Here is a 24475-nt window from a genome sequence, read left to right as displayed (position 1 = left end):
GTAAAGTTATTCAAATGACTCAGCTTTCTCATCTTTGAAATCCCTTGCAATTTGGTCACACTTGGGAGAATCTCCTTAAGTTATCAGGTGCTCATATTCGGAGGTTCTTCAGCAAGCGGCCCAGCCATTGCTGCCATATTGATGGGTTTCAGTCACAACATTATGAAATGCTTATGTAACAAGTGAAGATGTCCTATAAAGGTTAACATATTCCATTGTACCAGGGGGAAAGCCCTAAACCAAAGTGTGAGAATCACTGTTAGAGATACCTGCTTAACTGATTTTCTTTTGCCATATTATATTCATTAATTTATTCATTTAACAATATTTATTGAGTTCCTAATCTGTGCTGGGCACTGTTATTTGGTGTCCTGAGAGTAGGATTAGCTGCATCTAAAGGTGAAGGGCTCCTATGCCAGAATGGGTCTTGAGACATGCCATTTTGGTGATGGCTGCTTTGACATCCTTGTTCCTCAGCGTGTAGATGAGAGGGTTGAGGACAGGCATGAGGATAGCATACACCACATTGCCCATGATGTGGACATCCAGGGGCAGCTCAGCCCTGTAGGCCACGTAGGCTATGGCAATGGAGGAGTAGTAGGTACCAACCACCAGGAGGTGGGAGCTGTAGGTAGAGAAGGCTTTTGAGCATCTTTCTCGGGAGTTGATGCGAAGCACTGAGGCCAGGATGTGGGCATAGGAGAGAAGCACCAGGAGAAGAGGCAGGAAAGACACCACCATGGCGATGCAGAAGCCCATGAGGCTCTGAGGTGTGCTGTCAGAGCAGGAGGCCTGGACCACAGCCAAGTGGTCACAGAAGCAGTGGTAGATGCGAACAGTGCTATCAAACGCCATGTGGGATGTCTGCACCACTGGTGGTATGGGTAGGAGGAGGGCAGTGAGCCAGGCACTGGCTGCCAGTGCCGCATTGGTCTGTGGGGTCATGTGCACAGGGTACTGCAGTGGATGACAGATGGCCACATAGCGGTCATAGGCCATGACCACCAGGATGAAGGCTTCTGAGCACGTGAAGCTTCGGAGGAGGTACATCTGCAATAAGCAAGCAGGGAAGCTGAGGAAGTGGTCCCCAAGCGGAATAGGGACAACATCTTGGGGACAGTGGTTGTGGTAAAGAGGATGTCCAGGGCAGAGAGGTTGGTGAGAAAGAAGTACATAGGCTTGTGGAGGCTGGGCTCTGCCACCACAGCCACCAGGATCAGGGTGCTACCCGTCGGGATGAGCAGGTAGATTAGGAGGAAAATTAAGCCTGGCTGGTATGGCTCAGTGGATTGTGTGTCATCCCATGGACTGAGCGGTCCCAGTTTGATTTCTGGTCAGGGCACATGCCCAGGTAGGTTGTGGGTTCAATTCCCCAGTAGGGGACGTGCAGGAAGCAGCTGATTGATGTTTCTCTCTCGCATGGATTTCTCTCTCTCTCTCTTCCTTCCTCTCTCTAAAAAAAAACAAAAACCAACCAACCAAACAAACAAACAAAAACCTACCAGGCAGTTAGAATACCTATAAGGAGTCCTCTGATCCATTACAGATGGCTTCATAGTGGGTCAGGGCTGGATGTCTGCAGACAGACACTGGGAACACCAGCACATCTGGAAATCAGAACAATCAGGGAAACATTAACTAAAACATGCGTCTTCCCTGCCCCCCAATTGTGAATCTCAATCCTTACAGTTCCTTTTTGCCTGGAATTTTACTGCACAGTTAAGATGCCCAGGATGGTGAGGTGTCTAATGAGCAATGGCTCAAAGGTCTAGTCCTCTCTGGTGGAGAAGAGAAGTGCATACAAACCTCTGAAGGGCTATCAAAGGGCAGGAACAGCACTTACAGAGAACTAGGGCCAGTATTAGCAGCTCCAGGGGCCCAGAGTTCAGCCCCATATATAGAATACATTTCTTATATTTAGAACTATCTCATTAGGCAAAAGAGTGGCTTCAAAATGAGTGAGTTCCACATAAGTAGAGTTATGCAAGGCTGGGGTCTTTTTGGCTGAAATGCTACAGAAGAAGTTTAATATTTGGAAAGGAGCTAGAAAGACCTTTAAGGAACCTTCTAAACATGGGTCCATTGATTTTTGTTTTAAAAAGTAACATAAATGAAGCACACCAATCAGATTGTAGGGTTTGGGAGACAAATTTGTTTTATCTGAGAGAAAATTTCTTGAGAAGCATCCATTTATGTTCAAATGCCAAAAAATCAAGTAGCTTTTTTATTAGTTCATGTAGCTCCTTTAAGGATGTCTGATGTGTTAGCTTAGCTCCCCCTACCACAGGAGGAACACTCTGAGTATGATAATGTTGATGAACCACTTAACAAATTTTGCCCGCTGTTAGCACTGGAATCTTGACTGCTGTCCTTTGGCACAAGCCCATCCAGTCCAGATATCTCTACACAGCAGTTTCTGAATGGAGATCTTTAACTTGAGGCCTTATGAAGACAACAGGATGACTGGTTGAGAGCGATGAAGCTAAACCCAGGAGTGAAAACTCCATGCACCTTACTCTAAGGTTCCATTGACTCTACTTATGTACCTCTGAGCCTAGATGATTGTCAGTAGCCTCTGATAAAGACTTCCAGCTCATGAGCTCTGAGGAACTGGTGGGACCCTTCTTCAGGGATGGCTGGAAGAACTATTTCTGTACAGCTCTGATTCAGTTCCTCTTCTATGCCCCACTCCATTCTCATCCCACTTCTTCTGAGCTGAGATGTTGTGTCCCTTGAGTCAGTGTTCTTTGTCTCTACATTTCCATTCACTTGAGGATGCCCACTCTGTGATATCTTATCATGGTATCGATGGGGGGGGTCTCTTCCTCCAAGGAGCGATCCAGGAGGCTGTCTGCTTAACTCAAGAATGGATTAAGCTGCTGCTAGGGCTCTGTCTGTCTCAGTCTATCCTGGGTGCCCTGTGACCTGTCTCTTGGTCATGTGTAGGGACCAATCATCCTAATTTGCTCAGAACTGCCTAGTGTTAGCACGGAAAGTCCCATGTCCCAGGAAATCACTCAGTTCCCAGCAAACCCAGATGTTGGTCACCCCAAGTGGGTAGAGGCATTGTATACGCCTCTGGTAGGAGTCATTTCCTGAATGGAATCCAAGTTAAAGCTGAATTCTCCCCCATTTTGGGAAAAAACAGACTCTAAGACATCCCAAGCCAGTCCATGTCTTCCCTTCTCCTGACTGCTGCAGCTCAGCGGGTGTTACTGTTTAGCCACTTTATGCCCACACCCTGGAACCTTCCTTCCTTGGCCCCAGCTCAGAGGGCACCGCAGGGAACTGAAAAGTCTCAGAACCACTGTCAGGAGAGGAGACCAAGCACTCTGTGGTGAAGAAGGTTACCGCACACCCATGGCAGCCCAAGACCCTCAAAGTGAGGCTTTCCAACCCAGAGAACTGAGCTGAGGGAGGAGTTGACTCATTCTTTACCTTGACTAAGTGATCCAGGACTCGGTTATGTTGACATTCAGATCACTGTTTCTTTGCCCCCACAAACCTTGGAGCACTTCTACTTGGTTTTCCAAAGCCACCTCCTTTCTCCCCCTTCTAACAAAACCCTCCTCATGTCACAGAACAGATAAGAGTGGAAATGGCCCCGCAGATAGTTCAGGCCCTGAACCTTCCTTCACAAATGAAGAACCAGGGTGGGGATGGGAGCAGCCCCAGGTCGGCAGCAGGTCAGTGCCAGGTGTGGTTCTGAAGCCAGGCCACCTGGAGAATTCGGAAGCTCTGGTTTCCCCCGGGGGGAAAATTAGTCCAAAGGTTTTATTTTCTTCTCTCCATTTCTCAGGCTGATTCCAGAGACAACTGTAAATTTCTGTTTTGTTCTGAGGGGCCATTTTCAGTTTCAGATGGACTGGTTACTCAATAGACGTTTTATATGGATAGAAAAAAAATGCTCTTCTCAGGAAATGACTTAAGGAAGAGGGACTGGGCAAATCTGTGTGGAAAGTGGTCATGGCAGCCAGGTCCCGTGTACTGAGCAGCCATGTGGTACACCTGGTGCCTGGGGAAACCCAGCTCGTGATAAACACTCAACAAATATTTTTAAGTAAATGAATTAAGGAATGAATGAGTTCACCTGAGTTAAATTGAACTTGTTCCTATAATGAACTAGTCAGAAGAGATTTTTATTTTCTTTTATCTTAGCATCTAAATAGATACAAACTGCATTCCTCCAGAGCTGTTCGCTCCACTGACCAGGCCCATGAAGCTAGTCGTGCAGGGTTTGCTGGGCAATCACCGAATGTCAGAGCCAGAACTGTTCTCAAAGTGCAAGCAATGCTGTCCAATCCCCATTCCCTTATTTTTTCAAATGGAGAAAGCTCAGAGGAGGTAGTGACTTGCTCAAGGTCACATAGGGAGTGAGTTGTTGGCAGAGATGCACTAAAAGCCAGACTCCTGGCTCCTGCCCAGGGCTCCTGCCCAGGGCTCCTGCCCAGGGCTCCTGCCCAGGGCTCCTGCCCAGGGCTCCTGCCCAGGGCTCCTGCCCAGGGCTCCTCAGGGTCTCCATGGGAGAGGCACTGCAGTGTTCCTGCCTGGCAGCCCAGGTGGTTCTGAGTGTGTCATCCTGTTTCCTTTACCTGTCTGGGGTTTGTCAGGGCTGGAGGTTGGCTCTGACTCCTTTCCTATTAAACCGGCGTCTCCGTGGGGCCCAGCACCTTGCTTCTCAGTGTTTCCGCCGGCAGAGACAGGAGATGGCTGACAACCGTGGCCTTTCTCTCCAGTGGAGTCAGACAGTACTCGACTTTATGGAGGGCTTCTGGTCCTGCTCCCTCACTGTTGCTGATAGGGCGAGGGAGGCCTAGAGAGGGGCTATGACCTGGCCAGCCTCACACAGTTAGCGAGTCAGCAGCAGAGCCAGTGAGCCGAGAATGCTGAAGCTGGGGCACGGATATTACAGCCCATCTCCCTTCTCTTAGAGCCCCTGTCGTCGTGGGGTGAGGGTCCTTAACTGCTTGCTCCCCTAATGGGGAGGATCAGACTGGGGCTGAGCCTGGTCCCATTAAACCCCCAGGCCTTGCCCATCCTTAGCCTGCTGGGGCCCTTGCCCTCTGCGGTCCCCTTCTACTGGGGCCCTGAGTGATGTTTTTCTGAGGATTCCCAAGTGGCTGGTTAGCAGGTACCACTGGGTTTTGCTGACATTAGAACAAAATTAATAGTCTTCACTGGGGCACAGGCTCTGTGGTCTATGGAGCCTTTCCTGCCTACTGAGCAGTAATTGGTATCCCCATGTGACAGATGAGGAAACCAAGGCTCAGAGGTGAAAGGGATTGCCCGTGTCACACAGCAAGCCAAGGACACGGATCTGAGGTCTCAGATTTGCTAACTCTCAGTCTAGCCTCTGAGCCAACCAACCACACAAATAAGAAAAAAAGCTGTGAAAATATTCCATGTAAATGTAAAGTGCTGTGCTATTGGGCAGAGGATGGTGGCAGGGGCGGGGCGGAGGGGGTGGGGTGGGGGGGGGAGTCCCTTTGAGTGTTTTGTGTGACAGAGTGAAGAGCCACTCAGTTTCCAAAACTCGTTCTTTCTTGCTTACTCTCTGCTCTTTCCTAAATGCCTTAGAATTCTAAGTCCAACCTCTTCCAGGGAGCCTTCTGTGACTTCACCTTCCTCCAGCCCCCAGTGCTCTTGCTTCTCTGGATTAACTAGGCCTGGCTGTGTCTGCTGCCCATTTTAAAGATTAGGAGAACTGAGGCTCATCATTCATTCCACATTGATGAAGCTGGCTTTTTGTTGGGTACCTGATCACAGTGAACCGACATAGTCTAGAGGGAGAGCCAATGAAAACGCTGACCACCAATTCTATCCAGTGTGGTCTGTGCTACTACAGAGTTGAAGGGCTCAGATGAGAAAACAATGGGCTTGCGTCATGGAAGACATCTTTCAGGTTGGTATGAATTATGAGCAGATGAGGAGAGCACTCTAGGCCCATACCGCAGGGACAAAGACAGGAAGGGGTGAAAAAAGCAGGAAGTATATTAGAGGGCAGATCTAAGCGTGTTTGGGATGCAATGTTGAAGGAGAGATTGGGAGTTTCAAAAGATGAAGCCAAAGAGCAGGGTCCAGAGTGAGCAGGATCTCGAATTCTAGGCCAGGGAATAAGAACTCAGCACATGGACATTGGAGAGCCAGGGTCAGCCTTCAGGCAGGGGACTAAGAGTCAGCTGCATGTTTCAGAAAGATCACACCCATAGCCACATGGAGAATGGATTTGAGTGGGAGAAGCTAAAGACAGGGACACCCGGCAGGGAGCTGGATAGCAAGGAGAGGAACGGGGAGAAGTAACAATGACGACGGTGATGGAAGCCGCTGCCCTTCACTCGGCGCTTACTGGTGCTTTATAGATGACGACGCTCAGAGAGGTTAAGTAACTAAGAGTTGCCACAGGCTGTGGGGAGGAAGTCAGGGATGAGCCTGACTCCAACGATACTGGGAGCTCAGAGCAGGGACCTGGGAGGGGCAGGTTTCCAGGCCAATGATGAGCTCCTTGCTGAGCTGGAGGTGCTTGGGGGACCCCCAGGAACAGGTGGTCACCAGAAAGGAGTCTGAGCTACAGCAGAATCTAGGGGTCACCAGCTAGGGGATCAGGCTCTTCCTGTTACAGGAGGGAAGCCTGAGATTTCAGGAAGAAAGTGACATACAAAGGTCACTCAGATGGTCACCAGTAGAAAAGGCCTAGAACCCAGTTGATGGTGCTGAGCTTAGTATTCAACTCTGTACTCAACCCATGGCCTAGGGACTGATGGACCAATGATAGAGACGTCAAACTAGCCCTTTGAGACAGTTAAGTCCCATTGTCCAGGACATAAATTCTGGGGCCAGACTGTCTAGGTTCAATTCTGGGTAGCTGTTTAACCTAGGGGAAGTCTCCTGGCCTCTACCTGCCTCAGCTTCCTCATTTGTAAACTGGGGATTATAATAGGTCTTTGGGAATGTTAACTGAGTTAATGCGAGTAAAGTACTTAGAACAGTGCTTGACATGTAATGAATGCCGGTCCCAATGATCATATCCATTTTATAATTGAAGAAACTGAGGCTTAGAAAAGTGAACTAACTGCCCAACGTCACACAGCTATTTGTTGGCACAGCTCAGGCCTACATGACTCCAAAGACTGCACTGGTTTGTTTATGCTGAAGTGCCTTCTCTTGCAGTTATTTCTGGAATGTGGTTGGTGTTTTTCCCTCAAGAGACAGGAGTATCCAACTTAAGGACCCTTAGAGGAGATTCCATGGCCCTCTAGGCTCCCTGTCTGGACCCAGCTCTGATTCTGATGCTGAGGCAGGATAGTAAGAAGCTAGGAAAAATTTCTTGGCAAGTGGAACGAGGGAAATAGAGACAAAATAATTAAACAAAGCCAAACAATTTAAGTCATTTATAGTCAGCTAGTGAATCACAAGGTCTTGTTTTCCCTAACCAAGGACACTTAGGAGCTAATGGTTTTTTTTACACATTCTAGACTGTGCAGTAACAGATCGATCTTATTCCTGCACAGTCTAGAATGTGTAAACCATTCAGTGACATTCTTTAAAGATGAAACTGACCAGAGAATGACCCTGACACCTCTATACACTCATTTTGATGAATCAACAAGTTGAAGGACACACCTGGCAAACTAATAAATATTTTGTTAAGACCCTCCCTGATGCTTGGCCAGTGTGGCTCAGTGCTTGAGCATCAATCCATGCACCAAGAGGCTGCTGGTTCAATTCCTGGTCAGGGCACATGCCCAGGTTATGGGCCTGATCCCTAGTAGGGGGCATGCAGGAGGAGGCCAACTGATGTTATCTCTCATCAATGTTTCTCTCTCTCTCCCTCTCTTCTTTCCCTTTCTCTCTCTCTAAAAAAAATCAATCAATAAATAATTAAAAAAAAAAAAGACCCTCCCTGAGATCTCCTCTAAGATGCACTTCAGAAGAGAGATAAAATCCTGAAGACAAAGGACCAGAATAGGCTCTCTCTGGAGCATGCCCCTGCCTTTACTTGAACATGAACTTTTACTTACTTTCTCCTAAACTCTAAGGGTCCCTATGAGACCAGGGGAGCAATGGGCAGCGGTAGCTCATCCCGGGCTAACCCCCTGAACCTGTCTCCAAGGCCTCCTTTTCTCTGACTTTCCAGGGAGCTGACAGCAGCCGGACTTGGCTCACTTCTGCACTGTGACTTTTACTTCTCAGTGAGTTCACACAGCCCAATGTGGCTCACTTCTTTCCTACTGTTTCTAGGGAGCCAAAGCAACCTACCTAGGCTCTCTCCTGTTGCTTCCTCTACCCTAAGCCCTTCCTTTGTTTCACTGTCCCCAGCTTTAGTAAACATACTCTAAAAATAACCTGGATTTATGTTGTGAAATATTTCCTGCACAAAGTCAAGGTCCCACACACTACAGGCCGGCCCAGAGCAGACGCGCTCAGGCCCAATCCTCACCCAGTAACACCACCATGAAGCCTGTCTGCTGGAGAGAACCCCTCCCGCCCTCGCCAGAGACCAGGCCTGCTCCATGTGGGACACCACAGGCCTAATCTCTCCCCTCCCTAGGAAGACACGTCCGTGCTCCACCCAGAGCACAAAAACAAAAACAAGAAAGAGAGGCACATAAATAAGAACAGCACCACTTGGATGGTGAAAGAATTTTAGACATGAGTGCCAGGAACAGTTGGAGTAAGAGAATCTAGGAAAAGTGTGTGCGGAGAGGAGGGAGCAGTTGTGTTGAGGGTAGAACAAGAGAAGGAGAGAATCAAGCAAAATGCAAGCTGACAATGCTCCAAATAACAACACTGATGAAAACAAGTTGTTTGTTCCACTCTTCCCGAAAGAATTAGAACAGAGGCAAGCTGGGGTGCTATGCCGGCCCAGCCTGGGCCCGACACCAGGCAGAGTTCTCCTTCCTCGTGCACTTCTCATGGGAGCATCTGCAGAGGGCCAGCCTGGCTGAGAAGCAGCTGCCCACGCTCACTCTGCTTCCTACCTTCGCCATCTCGGGCTCACGGCCCCATCAGGAGAGGAAGTGACTCATCTTGCTAGATGAAGCTGCATGCTGCCCCAGCAGCTGTCCTAAGCTCTGCCCAGTCACAGAAATGAATCGGGGCAGTAATGGCCTTCGAATTTTGTTTTTCTCTCCACCAGCCAATCGATTGTTTTAATTATCTCACTAGATGAAGCTCAAGCTTTTCATTTTTAGGTGGGGTAAAGAGTAACTCCAGTACACGGCGATGCAGAAAGATGTTGTCACACAGCCTAGTTTCCATTTAGTCAGTGAACTGTTCCTAGCTGTCTCCGTCGGATAGATGTATTTACAGAACTGGCTGTACTGAGCCTTCTTTGCAAGCAGCTTCAGAACTGCAATGCCCTTGGCAACTGTCCCCTTTTCCTTCTGTGCAGAGATGCTCTGCACCACGTGCTCCTCCACTGGTTTTATCACGTGCTCTTGTTCCTTTCGACGCATCCTAGTCTGCACAGAAATATGACAGTCCAGGCAATTCTTTACTCCTTGTCAACTCTATGTGGCCGTTCCCTGGAGGTAATCTCCAAGGCCAAAGCGATGTTATTCCTCTGGACATCAATAAAGTAACGGAACCCTGGAATCAGGGCCTGTGGGACTTCTACAGATCCCTTGCATCCTGGATATTTTGATGGAAATTTGTTTTGCCTCTTCTAGTTGGGCAATGTTTTGCTTGTTGAGTTTATCAGCAAATTCCCCAATACAGGCACCATATTTTTTAATTATGTAGACAATCAACCCTATTGTCGATATGGCAGAGATAGTCTCTGGAGTAATCACATATATTTCTTCGGATAGAAAATATAGGATAAGCCCAGTTCTGAGCACATGGGGTCCTGTTACACTGGTTTAGGATAAAAGAACTGGAAGAATTTCTCAGGGATCAACCCATGGTGAACTTTTCCTCCCTATTCAGGAAGAGGTGGTACAGGGGCAAGACATGGTGCCCAGTGTGCCCAATCCTTGTCACCCGCAAGGTGACCGCGGAGAGGGGGCTGCTGTGGCGACAGCAGAGGGTACCGCCCGAGACGGCATGGTCAGTGGGTCTGCTCGGCGGTCTTTGTGTCCTTGTGACATGGCCAGGACTGACTTTTGGATTTCTAGAGATAACCCACGTGTGCCGCTGCACTGCCTATCCAGGGAGGTTTCCTCAGGAGAAAAAATTATAGCTGGGTGAAAATGGTGAAGGGATTAGGAAAAACAAAAACAAAACTCATGGACACAGACAATCGCATGATCATTACCAGAAGGAAAGGGGCGTGGAGGGATGTAGAAAAGGCTAAAGGAGGGAGAAACGGTGATGGAAGGAGACCTGACTTGGGGTGGTGAACACGCAATAAAATATACAGATGATGTATTCTAGAATTGTACCCCTGAAACCTACATGATTTTATTAACCAATAAATTCAATAAAAAGGGTTGCAGAAATATAAATATATTTTGTTTGGTGAGAGAGAGAGAGAGAGAGAGAGAGAAATTATAGTAGTATTTTTTGAGGTCCTACGTACCTATCAGGCCCTGTGCCCAGCATGTCCCTTTGTTAGCCCCATCCTACATATGAGAAAACAGGCTGGTATGGTAACACATGGAGATAGAGCTTCAGTTTGGGAAGAAGAAAGAGTTCTGGAGAGGGATGGTGGTAATGGCTGCACACCCATGTGAGTGTGCTTAATGCCATTGACCTGTCCGCTTCAAATGGTTGAAATGGTGAATTTGACATTATGGATATTTACCACAACAAAACCCTACAAAGAAAGAATTAGGTAGCGTAGCTCTTAAGTAGAGAAGCCAGGAGTTACACCCACACGGTCCTGCCACAAAGCCTTGTTCTTGACCACCCACTATTTCATCTCACTTGCAAGTGGATACTGAACTGGAAGAAGACAGAGGCACAGGGGCAGGGGTGCTCTGTCTCAGACTGAGAAAGATGGGTTTATCCCGAGGGCCGGGGTGGGGGCAGGGACAGGGTTTTAAGCAAGGAGGAGGGGCATGGTCAGATTTGACAGTTGGAAAGTTTCTTCTGGTTCCCAGGAAGATGGGCTGGAGGGTGAAACTGGAGATGGGGAGGAGGCTGGGGCAGGGCCCAGCCAGAGCCGCTGGTGGCAGAGACCAGGGTGGGGACGGCAGGACGGGAAGAAGTGGGCTGGTTTGAGAGACTTGAGAAGTGGAATAGACTGTGCAGGGGAGGGAGAGGGAGGAGCAGGCAGCGATTGCTCTCACCTGGCTTCTTCTGGCTTATCCATTTCTGCCTCCCTGAGTAGTAGTCCTTCCAGCCCCCTTTCCCCCATTGTCCTCTTGCAGAAAAATCCTGGGCACAGACCTCTTCTCTGACCCCCAGGGGGCAGTGTTGCAAGTCTTCAGGAAACAGGCTCTTGCTTCAAACTGCCCGCATCCAGGCACAAATGCTTGCTCCTGGTCTGCTCTGCTCTTCTCTCCCAGCCTTCCCAGTACCCCCTCCCCATGACCGCTCCCCCAGGAGCCTGATTATTAATAACTGTGATCCCTCATGTCCTACACTTGTCACTGTACAAAAGCAGTGGTACATCCTTTATCTGATGCAGGGATGGAGCAGAATGAGACCTTTCTTCTTATCCCCACCACTCCCATCATTTTATAATAAGGAAACTGAGGATCAGGTAGGAAATAAAACCTGACCGATGCTAGTGGTTTGGTGGCAGAGCCAGGGCTGGGGGCCACGGGCCAGCCAATGCCCAGCCTGGACCCTGTGAGGGCCCAGCCCTGTAGCACCCACAGAACAACCGCTGCTAACAATGACCCACTAGCATCCTGCCTGCCTGCTGAACCCCAGTCTTGCCCTTGAGCTTCCTCCCACCTCAGGGGGCCTTTACTGTGATTTATTCCCATGGGGTTGTCAGTTAGGTCAGATCAATCTGGCACTCACGTGATTTACTTCTCCTTTTCCTCTGCTTCCAGAATTCCACGTCATCACCATTACCATCATCACCATATTAATAATGCCTTGTGTCTGCTCTGCTCTCAGAACTTAGCAAGGACTAATCCATCCATTCGCTCGTCTGAGCCTTATGACAGCCATGGGAAGGTATTTCACAGACAAGGGCACTGAGGATCAGAAAGGGCGAGTGACCAGCCTCAGGTCACCCAGCTTGGCCTCTGAGGAGTTTGGATTTAGTGCAGCTCTGCCCGGAGGTTTCCTGTTATCTCCATTTTACAGATGAGGAAACTGAGTCTCAGAGATCTTCTTTCTGGGTTAGGATAGAACTATCAGATACCCAAGTTCATGCTCTTTCTGGGGCATAGGGCTGCCACTTTCAGGGAGGGGTGCAAGCTTCCTGCACGGTGTGTATTCTCTCCAGGCTCGGGGAGAGGCAAGTGGGAAGTGGAAGCAGGTGGACCCAGGGGAAGGCTGCAGTTGGGGCAAAAGGGCTTCCTGAGGAGGAACCTCCAGGGGGCGGGAGGGGGAGGGGTTAAGCTGTGGAGAGAGCATGGCATGAGCTGTCCAGGGCTGCCTGTGCTGAGCCAAGTTGGTGGGGCTGAGGGGCCAGGCCAGATACCAAACTGCCTGCCAACCTGAGCTTCTCCTCGGAGGGATGGGAAATTTCATGTGTTCGGATCCAAGAGCCGTGCCAACAAAGAGGGGAAGTCCTGAACTTTGGGCAGGGTGCGGTCTGCGTCTAATCCACCAGAGAGAGAAACTGAAACCCCAGGACAGTCAGGGCGCACACAGCAGAGCCTGCCTCTCTGCAGGCCTCAGTCTCCCAAGCTAAAAAAGGGAAGGGCTAAATTAAATGAGCTGCAAGTTCCTGCCTGAATGTCACGCATCCATCCTCTCTGTCCTTGGCTCAGATCCCAACCTCCACTGTATACCTGACATGTAGCCCTGGCAAGTCACACTGCCTCTTCGAGTGTCAGAGTCCTCAGTGGGTGAAATAACTATGGCATTGTTCTCTGTGGGCAGATTTAATGAGCCATGCACGGGAACTTGTCTGCACAGCTTGGGGTCTGACACCCCCCCCCCCCCAGGCAGCATCTGGTGGTAGGAAAGGCTGAGGCTCCGACTCAGGCTCTCATTTGTCTGCCAGGACAAAGGTCCGTTTATAGACATCCGCTCCCTGGCTGTCAGACCAGGGGGAAGTGGGAACAAAGGTGCTGAGATGGCAGTTTGGAACCTTTTTCGGGAAGGAGCCTGTAGCCACTCTTCCTTTCCTCTGCCCCCCATCTTCTGGGCATCCTCATAGTGATCCTCATAACAGTCCAGAAGGTAGGCAGCTTGACCTCACGAACTCCATCGGAGAGACGAGAGAACCAAGGCCTAGAGAGAAGAAAGGACTTGCTCAAAGTCCCACTGCAGGGGAGTGACAGAGCTGGGACCAGAACTGATGTCTCCAGTCTGGAGCCAGGATTCTTCCCTTGTACCCAAACTTAGAGAGTTCTAGGAAATGAAGTCTCCTTTTTTGCCCGGTTAGCAAAAAGGCATTTCCCTACGCGGGTTGACGTAAAGAGGGGAAGGGCTTGGGTTCTGCAAACAGCTTGAGTTTTTACAAACAGGACTGTGAGAATGTCATGGGGCCTGCAAGCTGCAAACTGTGCCAGGCTTTGCCAACAGCACTGGACTCAAAAAAGGCATCAAGTTTGCAAACTGGGGAATTCGCAGATGGTGTTGGGATCCACATCCATCGTGGGGCTCTGGAAAGCGCACAGGGCTCAGCGAACACCAAGCTGGCAAGTGGCAAAGCTAGGATGCAAACAGGTTGGTCAAACAGCCTGGGCCTCACAGTAGGACCTCACTGCAGGATCAGCCCGAGAACCCTCTGAGGGCCTGTTAGCCTAACTCCCAGAGGCTCCCGGGTACCTGACCCTTGCTCCATGTCCACAAGGGAGCTCAAGAATATTCTTGGACCAGGCTGTGTCAGCCTGGGGAGGCTGAGGTGCTAAATGAAGACTGTTCCTGTATCTTCCATGCCCTGTGAGGTGGTGGGCACTGAGGAGATGGACTTTGCCAGGCTACTCCCAGCACAGTCCATGTGTATAATTTCTTCATCCTCCAGGGCCAAGAAGGGGAAAACTGGGCTTCCAGAAAGTCTAAAGGGGCCTTCCCCTTCCAACCATGCACCTTCCATTTGGAATCTGGAAGGCTGACCCTCTGCCCTTCTCAGTGAGTTCTCGTAGTGCTGACTTTGGTTTGAAGGATTTGGAGAGATAGACTCAGTTTGGTTTGCTCAGATAGGATCAGGGTCTAGTCTTTTCAGCAATCCAACTATTGATCTTTCCCAGTGCAGTGGTCATGTGCTCACATTTCTGGTTTCTCAAAGACTCATTCATGCAACAAGTATCTATTGAGTGCCTGCTACATGCCAGGCCAATCTGATTATTCCAAATACTTGTTAGTTCCTCCTAACATCCTCATACAGCCACTAGGAGCCAAGTGGTGCAGATGATATTGCTCAACCATTGCACCCCAAAAGTGGGACTCCAAACCCACATTCCCATTTCATGCAAAGACCTTATTCCTGGACCTGGATCAGGCTCCCCTCTAGCTCGGTGACCTCTGGGAAGATCCAGAAACTTAATGCCCTGTCTGTCACATGCAGGCATACATTCCTGCCTACACTCCCATAGCAGGGCCCCATAGGGGCGCCTGGGGGAAAGTGCTGAGTGAGCAGGAATCGATAGGCAGGTCCGCTTTCTCTCGCTGCCATACTCTGAGTCCCCTCTGCCGCTCCCTTCTCTGAGCTCCTGGCCTTCAGACCTGGCTTCTTTCTTGATCACGAAATTTTCACAGCAGCCCCGCAAGTGGGGAACAGTGTCCCTTCTTTACAGATGGCGGAACTGATGCTCAGAGAGGTGCAGAGACTTGCCTAGGGCCATTTGACCAGCAAGTGACTGGGCTGCGATGGGACTCAGGTCTGTCTGACTCCAAGTCCTCCAGCCTCAGCCTCAGCCTCAGTCCAGGAAACTCTGAAAATTTCCTATTTGCCTTTCTGTTCCTCCCTTCCCCTGAAAGGAGACGGCCATGCTTTATGGAGCTGCTACTGGGAGTCCCCACCAGGCGGGCTAGCCTCTGCATTCCCAGTGAACAGACCCCTCCTTTCTCTAAATCCTGGGAGCTTGGAGAGGAGATGGGGGCTCAGTGAGAGGGAACCAGGGGTTCGGCGAAGGGGGTGGTGGGGAGACAGGGGCTCTCTAGGGGGCTCATGAACAGGAACAAAAATTCAGTGAGGGGACAAGAGCTTGGTGGAAGAGGGAGCACAGTGAGGAGAGAAGAATCAGGACTGAATGACCACAGGGCTTGGGGACATTCCCTTAGGCTCCACCTCTCTCCACTGCTCTGGGAGGAGGAGAAAAGATCCAAGGGAAATGCTGAGGCAAGAGGCTGGGAAGGAACAGGCTGAAGGGCGGCCAGACAGCAGCCTCCTCCCATCAGCGGGGCTGGATCTAAACAAATCCAGCCTCCTACACAACTGGCCCGGGACTGCCCAGGACAGAGAGAAAGAGACAGAGAGAGAGAGAGATTGTGAGTTTGTAAGCCAGGGCACAGACAGGGGGCCAGGGCAGAGAAGACAGAGGGAACAAGTGGTCAAGGCAGATAGGCACCTGGAGAGGGGGTCAAGTGCGGGCAGAGCTTCCTAGCCCATACCTGGAAGAGGTCGTTGCTGTGTAGCGGGGTCCAAGGAGCATCGGCCCAGTGCCCGGAGCCCCCACGTTAGTGTATCTCTGCTGTGGCTTGAGGCTGTGTCTCTGGGAGTCCCTGATAAGGGCTCACTCCCTCTTTCTTGATAAGCTCCAGTCCTGAGATTGAAATAGGGGCTGGAACTCACTGCACCCTAGCAGTCATGGGACCCAGGATAGGTAAGTCCGGACGAAATAAGGAAGGGGTAGCGGGAGGGAGTATGGGGCCATATGCTCAATGTGGAGGGTGCAGCTGTTGAGCCAAGACGAGTGTGCTGGGGTGAGGTGGGGGGCTCTTGGTTCCTTACACAGAGCCGGCACGTGGCTGGCCCTAGTGAGAGTATGTCGAATGAATGAGTGAATTGCAGGAGGGGCAGGACGGGACACTGTTTACTCAGCTGGAAGCAGGGAACCAGCCTAACCACCTTTATGCAATATAGCGACCAACAGGGCAACGGAAAGCGGTCCCCCTGAGCCCCTCACCAAGCCCTGTTTCCCCTCTCTGAAGCAGCCAAAGAGAGAGACAAACACAGTAGAGGAAAAGAGAGAGAGAGACAAGTGTAGTCAGAGACAGAGCAAGTCCAGAGACATGCAGAGCCAGACAAAGACGGAGACAGAAGGACGGAGACAGAGGGAGAAGGCAAAGACCAGCAGGTGTCTGCGGAAGCAGGCAGGGACCAGCCCCAGGGACAGGGCTGCGGAAAAGACCCGGAGAAGAAACAGTGAGAGAGAGAACCAGAAGGAGACAGATACAGGACAGATGTATAGATCTGCAGACAGAATAGCAGAAAGATCAGCACAGAAGAGACTGCGGTGACCTATGGCCATAGGGTGGGAAGGAGGCCAGAGGGGAAATGTTTTGAAGCTTTGAGAAGCCAAGCCTGGGGAGTGGCTGAAGCACCCTGTAGAGAGGGCGGGCGGTGGTTCTGAACAGAGCACCCAGCTGAGCACTTCTTAGGTAGGGAGAGGGAAGTGAAAGAAACAAAGGACCTTTGGAAGGGTGCCCCTACCCGGGGCTGGATACCCTGCGGCAGATCACCTCTGGCCTCCCTCCAGCTGTCTGTCCCCCTGACTGTGTTACTCACAAACACTCAGGCAAGAATGGGCTTGCTCCCTGGAGCCCTGCAGCGAAGGCTTTGTGGGCCCAGCAGGCAGACTGGGCTATGTCGTAGCCATGGCCTGGGGACTGTGGCATGGTGGGGAGGGTGGAGCTGGATACTTCCTCTGAGGGCCTCACAGGAGAGGTGACAATGAAGTCAGCTTTGGATGGGTTGGTTTGGAGATGGGCCACTGACAAACCAATTTCCCAACAGGCCTTGGTGAGCTACAGGATGGGAAGGTTGGTGATCTTATGGGTACGGGAAGAAACTAAACTAGAGACTTTGGCTTTTACGGCACCTGCCCCTGGGCCCTGCTTTACCCCTGACTATTATTCTGACCCCTGCCAGGCTCCGTTCTGGAATATTCTCCCACACATACAGCAGGAGGCTGACCCCAGCGTCTACCCACTGTCACCAGAAGCCACACCTGGCCTTCTTCCTGAGCCCCAGCCTGAGCCCAGCCAGGCTTCCCAGGCTCTCTTTCTGGTCTGAGAGCACTTGGAGAGGTGTGGGCAGGTACAGGGCCTGGGCCTGAAAAGAGACTCAGTCCCTGCTCGCTGGAGGGAGGAGGGCCAGCTGTCCCACGCAGGGGCAGGCATAAGAGAGGAGTCAGGGTCAGCCGAGACCTAGCACCAGCTCACCACGTGTCCCTGGGCGACAGGCAGAGCTTCCTTGTCTGTGGGGGAGGGCTGAGGGATCCAAGGCCAGTCCCATTTTGTGATTCGGAGAAGCCACTGTCCCACCTCTATGCCTTTGCTCAGCTTTACCGTCACCTGGAAGCAACCCCCCAGTCCACATCCCATTCTGGTGAAATCTGCGCTGGGATCCAGTTCCTCCAAACGCCAGCTCCTCCAGGAAGCCTTGCGATGGATCCTCCCAGCTGGCAGCAACCTCTCTCCCATATGCTGTTTGACCCTCTCTTTGTGGTTCATCCTTCCTTGCTCCTGGCGTTGTTTCTGTTGCTCTCTCTAGCTCTTCTGGGCTCAAATGTCAGCCAATCCAGGGCCTGACAGGTGGGATAAGAGAAAACACCAGCAGCCCTAGGTTCAAATTTCAGCTCTGCATCACTGGCTTTATGAGAAAGCAATGACATGTTCTCACCCTTTTCAATAGGTGAGGAAACAGATGCTCAGAGAGGGCAAGTGACTTGCCCAAGGTCACTCTGCAGGCAAGCAGGTTAGAACGCAGCTCTACCTGATGTTAAAGCCCTTTCCTCTCTGTGTGAATGCTCTTGGGGATTCCTCTGCCCTTCCACAGACCCACACTGGTGAGCCCCCTCCCACACTGGGTACTTCTCCACTCTCTCCAGACAAAGCAAGCTATTTTCCAGGAGCTAGTGACTGAGGAGTGGGCAGTGTGTGGAGGGAGTTCTTTCCTTCCAGGCTGGGCCTTACCAGCTGAGCCAGATGTCAGGAGCTGCGAACCAAATGGAGAGCTTGGTTAGACGCCACAAGCAGGTGTCAGGCAACCAATGCCCAGTCTGCTTCTGTCCCTTTCTGGGACTCACTTTCTCCATCTTCACAGCATTGGCCAAGGTGGTCACTTGGGGTTTTTCTGTACTGAGGAGCTCCGTCTTCTGTCTCCGATGGGAGCAGTGGAGCAGAGGTTTCTGCTTAGGGACAGGGTCTTCCCTTCAGTGCTGGAGGGCTTGGCTCTCTCCAGGAGGCCAGCCTGGGCCTCAGCCATACCCCGGAGGTGGAGAGGAAATAAACCTGGTCCCTGCCATTCTTCACGGCTGCAGCCCAGAGCCCTAAGCACTAACACTTGAAATGATAAAGAACAACACCCACCTCATCAGACTGGGAGCTCCCCAGGGGATGGGGCCTGATTTGACCCATTTCTAAGGCTCTGTAACCCAGCACAGGCTGGGCAGAGGTGGTCCTGGGGGAGGCTCAGTGCTAAACTGTTCTTCCTCTTCATGCTCCCCCTCCGCTCATGCCCTTCCTTCCCTCCCTCCAACAAGTTTTGAAAGCCTACTCTAATTGAGGACTGGAGACCTGTAATATGGAGTGAGGTAGGGTACCACGAGGCTCTTAGGGAGTAAGGCAGTAAGGCACGGAGAGAGATGAGCTGGGAGAGTGGTGGGAGGAGGCAGCATGGCCTGAGCCAGCAGCACTTATCTCTGAGCCTCAGGCTCCACGTTTTTGGCCTAAGGAAACTGGGCTTGTTACAGGAAAGGGGACCTGGTCCTGGGCGGGTCTGCCTAGGGCCAGCCAGTAGCGTGTGGGTTCTTGGCTTCGTGCAGGAAACATTCATAACACGAGTTCAGGTGTATTTTAGGGGACTTTTATTAAAGCTGGGGACAGTGAAAAGGGGCTGGGGAAATGAGCCTAGGCTGGTCTCTTTGGCTCACTAAGAAGACAGAGAAAAGGGGGCCTTGGGGACAGGTTCAAGGGGTTTATGTGGGATGAACTGCCACTGCCTATTGCTGCCCTGGTTACAAGCCTGGTGGGGACCCTTAGAGTCTAGGAGACGCATGCCTGTGGGGGAAGATGGGGGTCAGGGAGGCATGGGTGTGCTCCTGGGAGGGAGAGCAGACTGGCACCTTTGTTTTGAGGGGTTTTATTTTTTTATTTTTTTTATTTTTATTTTTATTTTCCATTTTTTGTTCAGGTAGAGTGGGAGGGAGAGAGAGGAACAGAGAGAGAGAGAGAGAAACATCGATGTGAAAGGAACACATCGAGTGGCTGCCACCCGCACAACCGACCAGGGCCGGGGACAAACTGCAACCGAGGTACGTGCCCTTAGCGGGAACCAAACCCGGGTCTCTCAGGACCGCAGGTGGACGCTCTAACTGCTGAGCCAAACCGGCCAGGGCGTGTTTTGAGGGGTTTTAAAGGCTGAGTGTTTAGGGGAGGTCTAAGGGAGGATTTCAGTGGAATATTCATCAGCTTTATGTTGATGTACCGAAATAATTTATTCTCTTTACTTCATCTGTCCTTGTATGTGGTTGGCAAATGGCACTAATAGAATTTCTGCTACTTCTCTCCCTGAGTAGGGTGATTTAAGCTATTTACCCTCTGGTTGGGAGAAATGCAAACATTTGCTCTTGTGTCCCTGGTTTAGGGAAGATAGGATTTACTAGATGGTTGCAAACTACCGTCTAACTATTCGTCTCAGTTTTCCTATTCTGCTTGTCCTGGCTTACTGGCCTGTCTCAGGCTCAGGGCTCCCCCTCCCCCTAAAGCCCTCATCACTATTTTTAGGGTCATCTTGGGTCTAGATGGGTAGCTGGAGCCAGAACTGGGAACAGAAAGTCCCAGCACAGGGTCTCTGACCTGGCTTGGAAACCACCAGAAAATGCTTGGCCCCTTCCCCCACCCTGCATGGATCTCCCTCTAGAAGCAACAGCTGGGAGGTCTGCAACAGCTAGACCTCAAGCAGGTTATTGTCCTCCCAGAACCCCTCAAGAGTTCTGCTGGGAGGAGGAATTTCCCAAAGATGACAGCCAAGATCTATGCCTGGAGACTGCTCTCCCTGCCTGTAAGTCTCCCTGCTCCAGAAACCCAGCCCCGCCACACTGGGACCTGGAGCACTCAGGGCTCCCATAGAGCCCCCCTGCCCTGGGCTCCCCCTACAGCCCCACCCCCACCCCAGCCTGTTTTCTCCCTCATTCAGTATATCTCAATTCGACAATCGTGTTTTTAAGCTGGGCCAGACCCTGGAAGATGAGAAGTGGTTTGCCGAGGAGGAAGAACACTCCAGGCTGACTACAGCATGTGCAAATAAATGCTGAGAGGTTGAAAGAAAACACAGTGAATTTGGGGAATGGCAAGCATCTACTGGGGCCAGAGAACATGTTCACTAGGGATGGGGAGATGAGATAGTGGCTCCTAGTGGTCTTGACCTCCTTGAGGCGGAGGCTACTGTACTCAGGCTTTGCAGATGGGGTGGGAGGAAGGAGGGGCTGACCATTGCTGAGGATGGTTGGGAGCTGCAGTTAGAACAGCACCAGGGGTTAGACCAGTAGGGTCAGACCAGACCTGGGTTCAGCAACCTCAGTACTTGAGTTTTGGTTAGGAAAGAATTCAGAGTCAAGATTCAGACTTTAAGAGAACATTTCTTTGGAAAATCAGAGGTAGAAGAAGTAATTTTAGGAAGAAATGGGCTTAGGAGACAAGTTATAGAGGTAAAGAAAGGGCTGTTGGAGCTTAGATGTGAGGAAGGTCAAGGGGGAATGAGGAGCAGGGCAAGGAGGGTGTGGGGAGGCTTGCGCATGCTCCCAGGAGGGAAAGCACGCTGGGTCCTCCATCCTAAGGGTTTTAAGGGTGGAGATTTTAGGAGAGGTCCCAGGGGAAAATCTCAGTAGACTATCAGCAGTTTCCCAGGTGTGTTTTTTCAGGGTTGGGGTCTCCCCTGATTGATTGGTGGGCTCCGGGGCAGGGGATCATTAGTCAATGCAGCTGGTCCTGAGGTCAGCCTTGGCCATGGTGTTGCTTGTCTGGTTTCACTGCTTTTCTGGGCCTGGAGCTGAAAAACAACTGAGGCTTAGATGTTATCTCTAGGGAGGAAAGGTCACCCTGGGGACAAGGTTCCCAACCTACAATTACCCCTTGCTCGGTGCCTGGGGCTTTCTGCCCTGGTGATCCTCTGTACCCGGCCCATGTCCGTGCTCTGTTGGGTCTCACTGCCCACCACAGGACTCCAGGGTAACAGACAGGCACGTCCCTGAGACACTTCTCCCACCTCCAGCGCAGGAAGTGGAGGCCTAGAGAGGCTAAATAAGCTGCTCAAGGTCACAGTGCCACAATATGGCAAAGCAAATATTTGAATCCAAAGTCTCTGACCAGAAGGTTTCAGCAGGGACCTAACATGGTCCTTCAGGACACAGGTCAGGACAGCCTCTGCCCTATCGGGTTGGTCATTGCCTAATCAATATGAGGTGACATAAATAATGCAAGGAATGACCAGCTCTGCAGCCCAGAGAAAGGGCTGAGGGGCTGGCTGGTGTGACTCAGTGGTTGAGCATCGACCCAGGCACCAAGAGGTCACTGGTTCGATTCCCTGTCAGGGCACATGCCCAGGTTGTGGGCCCGATCCCCAGTAGGGGGCGTGCAGGAAGCAGCCAATCGATGTTCTTTCTCATCGATGTTTCTATCTATCTCTCCCTCTCCCTTCCTCTCTCTCTAAAATCAATAAAGGAAAAACAAATTTTTTTTTTTTTTAAAGAAAGGGCTGAGGGAACTGGCCCAGAAGGGGGTTTAGGAAGAGAGGGATGCTGGTTTGCGCCACAGGAGTGAGGCAGGAGGGCCAGCAGATCGGGAAACCGGGCAGTCTAAGCAGCAGGAAGGGCTCCAGGCAGGTATTAGCCATGATGAGGCCGCCTCCGCCCACCCAGCACCTCCAGAGAGACCTACGTACCATCATTATGAAGGATGGGTTGACTGATAACGGCTTCCGGGAATATTTCCCTTTGCAGGCTTGGGCTGGGGGTGTGTTCTCGCTGGAGGCGGGGGTATTTACCAGAAACAGCTTAGCTCCTTTGTTGACACTGCTCTCTCCCTTTGGCACCTGAACAGAGTTCCAGGATGGTTCCTTTTGCTTGTTGCCCTCAGCTGGGACACACACGCTGGGGGCTCCTCAGGCTCACTGGGCAAATTTGTCCACCAGTGGCTTCTGTTACCTTTTTCCCCCGCACATGCCTCCCAGACTTCCAGACGTGTGTCTCGAGGCTGTATTCTCTCGCGGGCCCTCCTGGAGCCCATGCCCCTGTAACACCCCAAACGCACCATGGTTAAGGCCGTACTCACCACCACTCTGCAGTTCTGGCCCTCAGTGGTGGCACACCGGCCGGGAACCTGCGCCTGTCTGGCCTCCAGGACTCCGCGGCCTCTGGCACTCCCCACTGCTGCTCCTCACCCTCCTCCCCAGTGTGGTGCATCCGCTCGCCACTCTCCATGCGCCACTGCCTGGCCCCGTTCCATTAGCACTTGCTCCCCTAGACCCCACTCTGCCCTCCCCTGTCTTCTCCACTCTCCCCCCGCAGGCACGGAGGTCTTCCTAGGAGGCCCAATGGGACCTCATCACTGGGCTCAGAACAAAGCCCAGTCCTTCCTCTGGGCCCTCCAACCATTCCAGCCGCACCTCCCCACCTTGACCCCGGCGTTCCAGCCTTGCCAGACTACTTGTTCCCTAAGCAGTCTTTGCCTTCCATATTTCTGCCCTTCTCTTTGATGTTTCTTCCTCCCGGAAGCCTTCCAGAGTCTTCCAACCTAGGCTAGGGACCCTACACTGTGTTTCTATGAGTCTCAAAACTCCTAGTGTCACATCGGTGAGCACGTATCATTGTGATTCTGTGTTAGGTGTCTGCCCCCCCCCCCCACACACACACACTGGGAGCTCCCCAAGGGCAGGGCCTGGGGCTGCTTGCCTCTGGGTCCCCAGCAGCCTGCTTCAGGAAGCTGTCTGTGTGTATAGAATGAATTTCCTTCTTAAACCAGCAAAGACCAACTCTGTTCCTGCATGACGACCCTGGGCAAGTCACGGCCCTATCTGGCTCTGTTTCCTCACCCTGCAAAGGTTAACTGAGCCATGGGTTCCTGTCCAATGACTCGCCAGGCCCAGTGTTGCTGTGGGGTCACAGATGGGAACCCTCCAGGCAGGGGAAGAAGGTCCGGGGAGCAGGCAGGCAGGAACCCCAAAGAGGCTCCAATAGGGCGAATTGCTGCATGCAGGCCCAGCAGCTTGAACCGGCTGAGTGTTGCCACATGTGGGCCCATTGTTGCCAGATCTGCTCATCTTCCAAGAAAAAAAAAAATCTGGAGTTTTATGTGAAATTTCCTGGGTTTCAAATGCTGGAAACTGACTTACAAACACTCAACAAGCCAAGCATTGTGCAAGCCCCCAGAACATGTCTAGGAGTCAGCTGTAACCCCAGACAGGACTGCCAGGCATTGCACAATTCCAGAGGGTGTCATTCACCTCATGGTGCACAGCTCACAGCAGCACGTGGGCCAGGGCCTCCCAGTTGTAACCTCTGCCTCATATTTGATCTCTGCCAGGTCCTTTGATGGCTCTGGCAAAGTGCGTGGTGGCAAGTGTGGGGGAGGGACCTTTCCTTCTCTTGCATAGGGAAATTCTTAGGGGGAATGCAGCTGTGGGGATGGGTGGGGAGGGAGGAGAAGAAACTGCAGAGGGAGGCGTTCAGATGGGTTGGTGTTGCTTCAGGGATCAGAAGGAGGTGAGAGAGTAATGCTGGGGCTGAGTCCCCCACAGGAAGGAAAATAAGTTATTCTGAGGCCTCGTGGCCAGACTTAGAAATAGACTCCCTGGTGAATTTGAGGCAAAAGCTGACAAAACTGGCATTTATGAGGCATCACAGGCTTGAGAGGCAAGGCTATTGTTCTATTTGAGAGACTCAGAGAGGTCTAATTGCTGGCCCAAGGCCATGCTGGGTCTAAGTGAACCTAGGTCTTGCTCTCTCTGCTGAGGGAAAGGCTGGAAGATTCTAGACAGAAAGTGCCATTGCCTTGTCCTTGCTTGATCCAAGACTTCCACCTTCACCCTCAGGCATTTCTCAGCACGTCCCTCCTGAAAGTTCAAATCTGGTCCTTGGTTATGAGTCCTGAACTCCCACCGTACTCAGGTACCTGGGCTGGGGGCCACATGTCCTCCCCACACCTCTCTCCGGTAGCCCTGACAGAGCTCTCTGAGGCCATCAGAAGAGAGTGTTCACTGACCATAGAACTGACTGACTGATTAGCCGAAGAATCAGCT

General features: G+C 51.5%; 2 protein-coding genes and 1 pseudogene across 2 annotated transcripts in view; 1 reads left to right on the top strand and 2 right to left on the bottom strand.

Annotated features, from left to right (window-relative positions):
• Nucleotides 1-393: 393 nt before the first annotated feature.
• On the bottom strand, nucleotides 394-8987 carry LOC118628545 (olfactory receptor 2AT4-like). The gene is given in 3 exon segments (XM_036259528.1): nucleotides 394-1094; nucleotides 1097-1271; nucleotides 8979-8987. Coding segments are annotated over 3 exon segments (885 nt in total).
• Nucleotides 8988-9161: 174 nt separating this feature from the next.
• Nucleotides 9162-10046, bottom strand: LOC118628544 (annotated as a pseudogene).
• A 5468-nt stretch (nucleotides 10047-15514) lies between these two features.
• Nucleotides 15515-24475, top strand: part of LOC118628543 (solute carrier organic anion transporter family member 2B1-like) — a 43845-nt gene continuing 34884 nt past the window's right edge. The window contains exon 1 of the mRNA XM_036259527.1: nucleotides 15515-15839. Coding sequence (XP_036115420.1) covers nucleotides 15824-15839 — 16 coding nt within the window. The 5' untranslated portion in view covers nucleotides 15515-15823. The remainder of the gene's footprint in view (nucleotides 15840-24475) is intronic.

The sequence above is a fragment of the Molossus molossus genome, unplaced genomic scaffold, assembly GCF_014108415.1.
Source record: "Molossus molossus isolate mMolMol1 unplaced genomic scaffold, mMolMol1.p scaffold_m16_p_13, whole genome shotgun sequence".
Lineage (NCBI taxonomy): Eukaryota > Metazoa > Chordata > Mammalia > Chiroptera > Molossidae > Molossus > Molossus molossus.
Note: the sequence above shows the minus strand (reverse complement) of the source record. Positions and strands in the feature narration are given on the sequence as shown.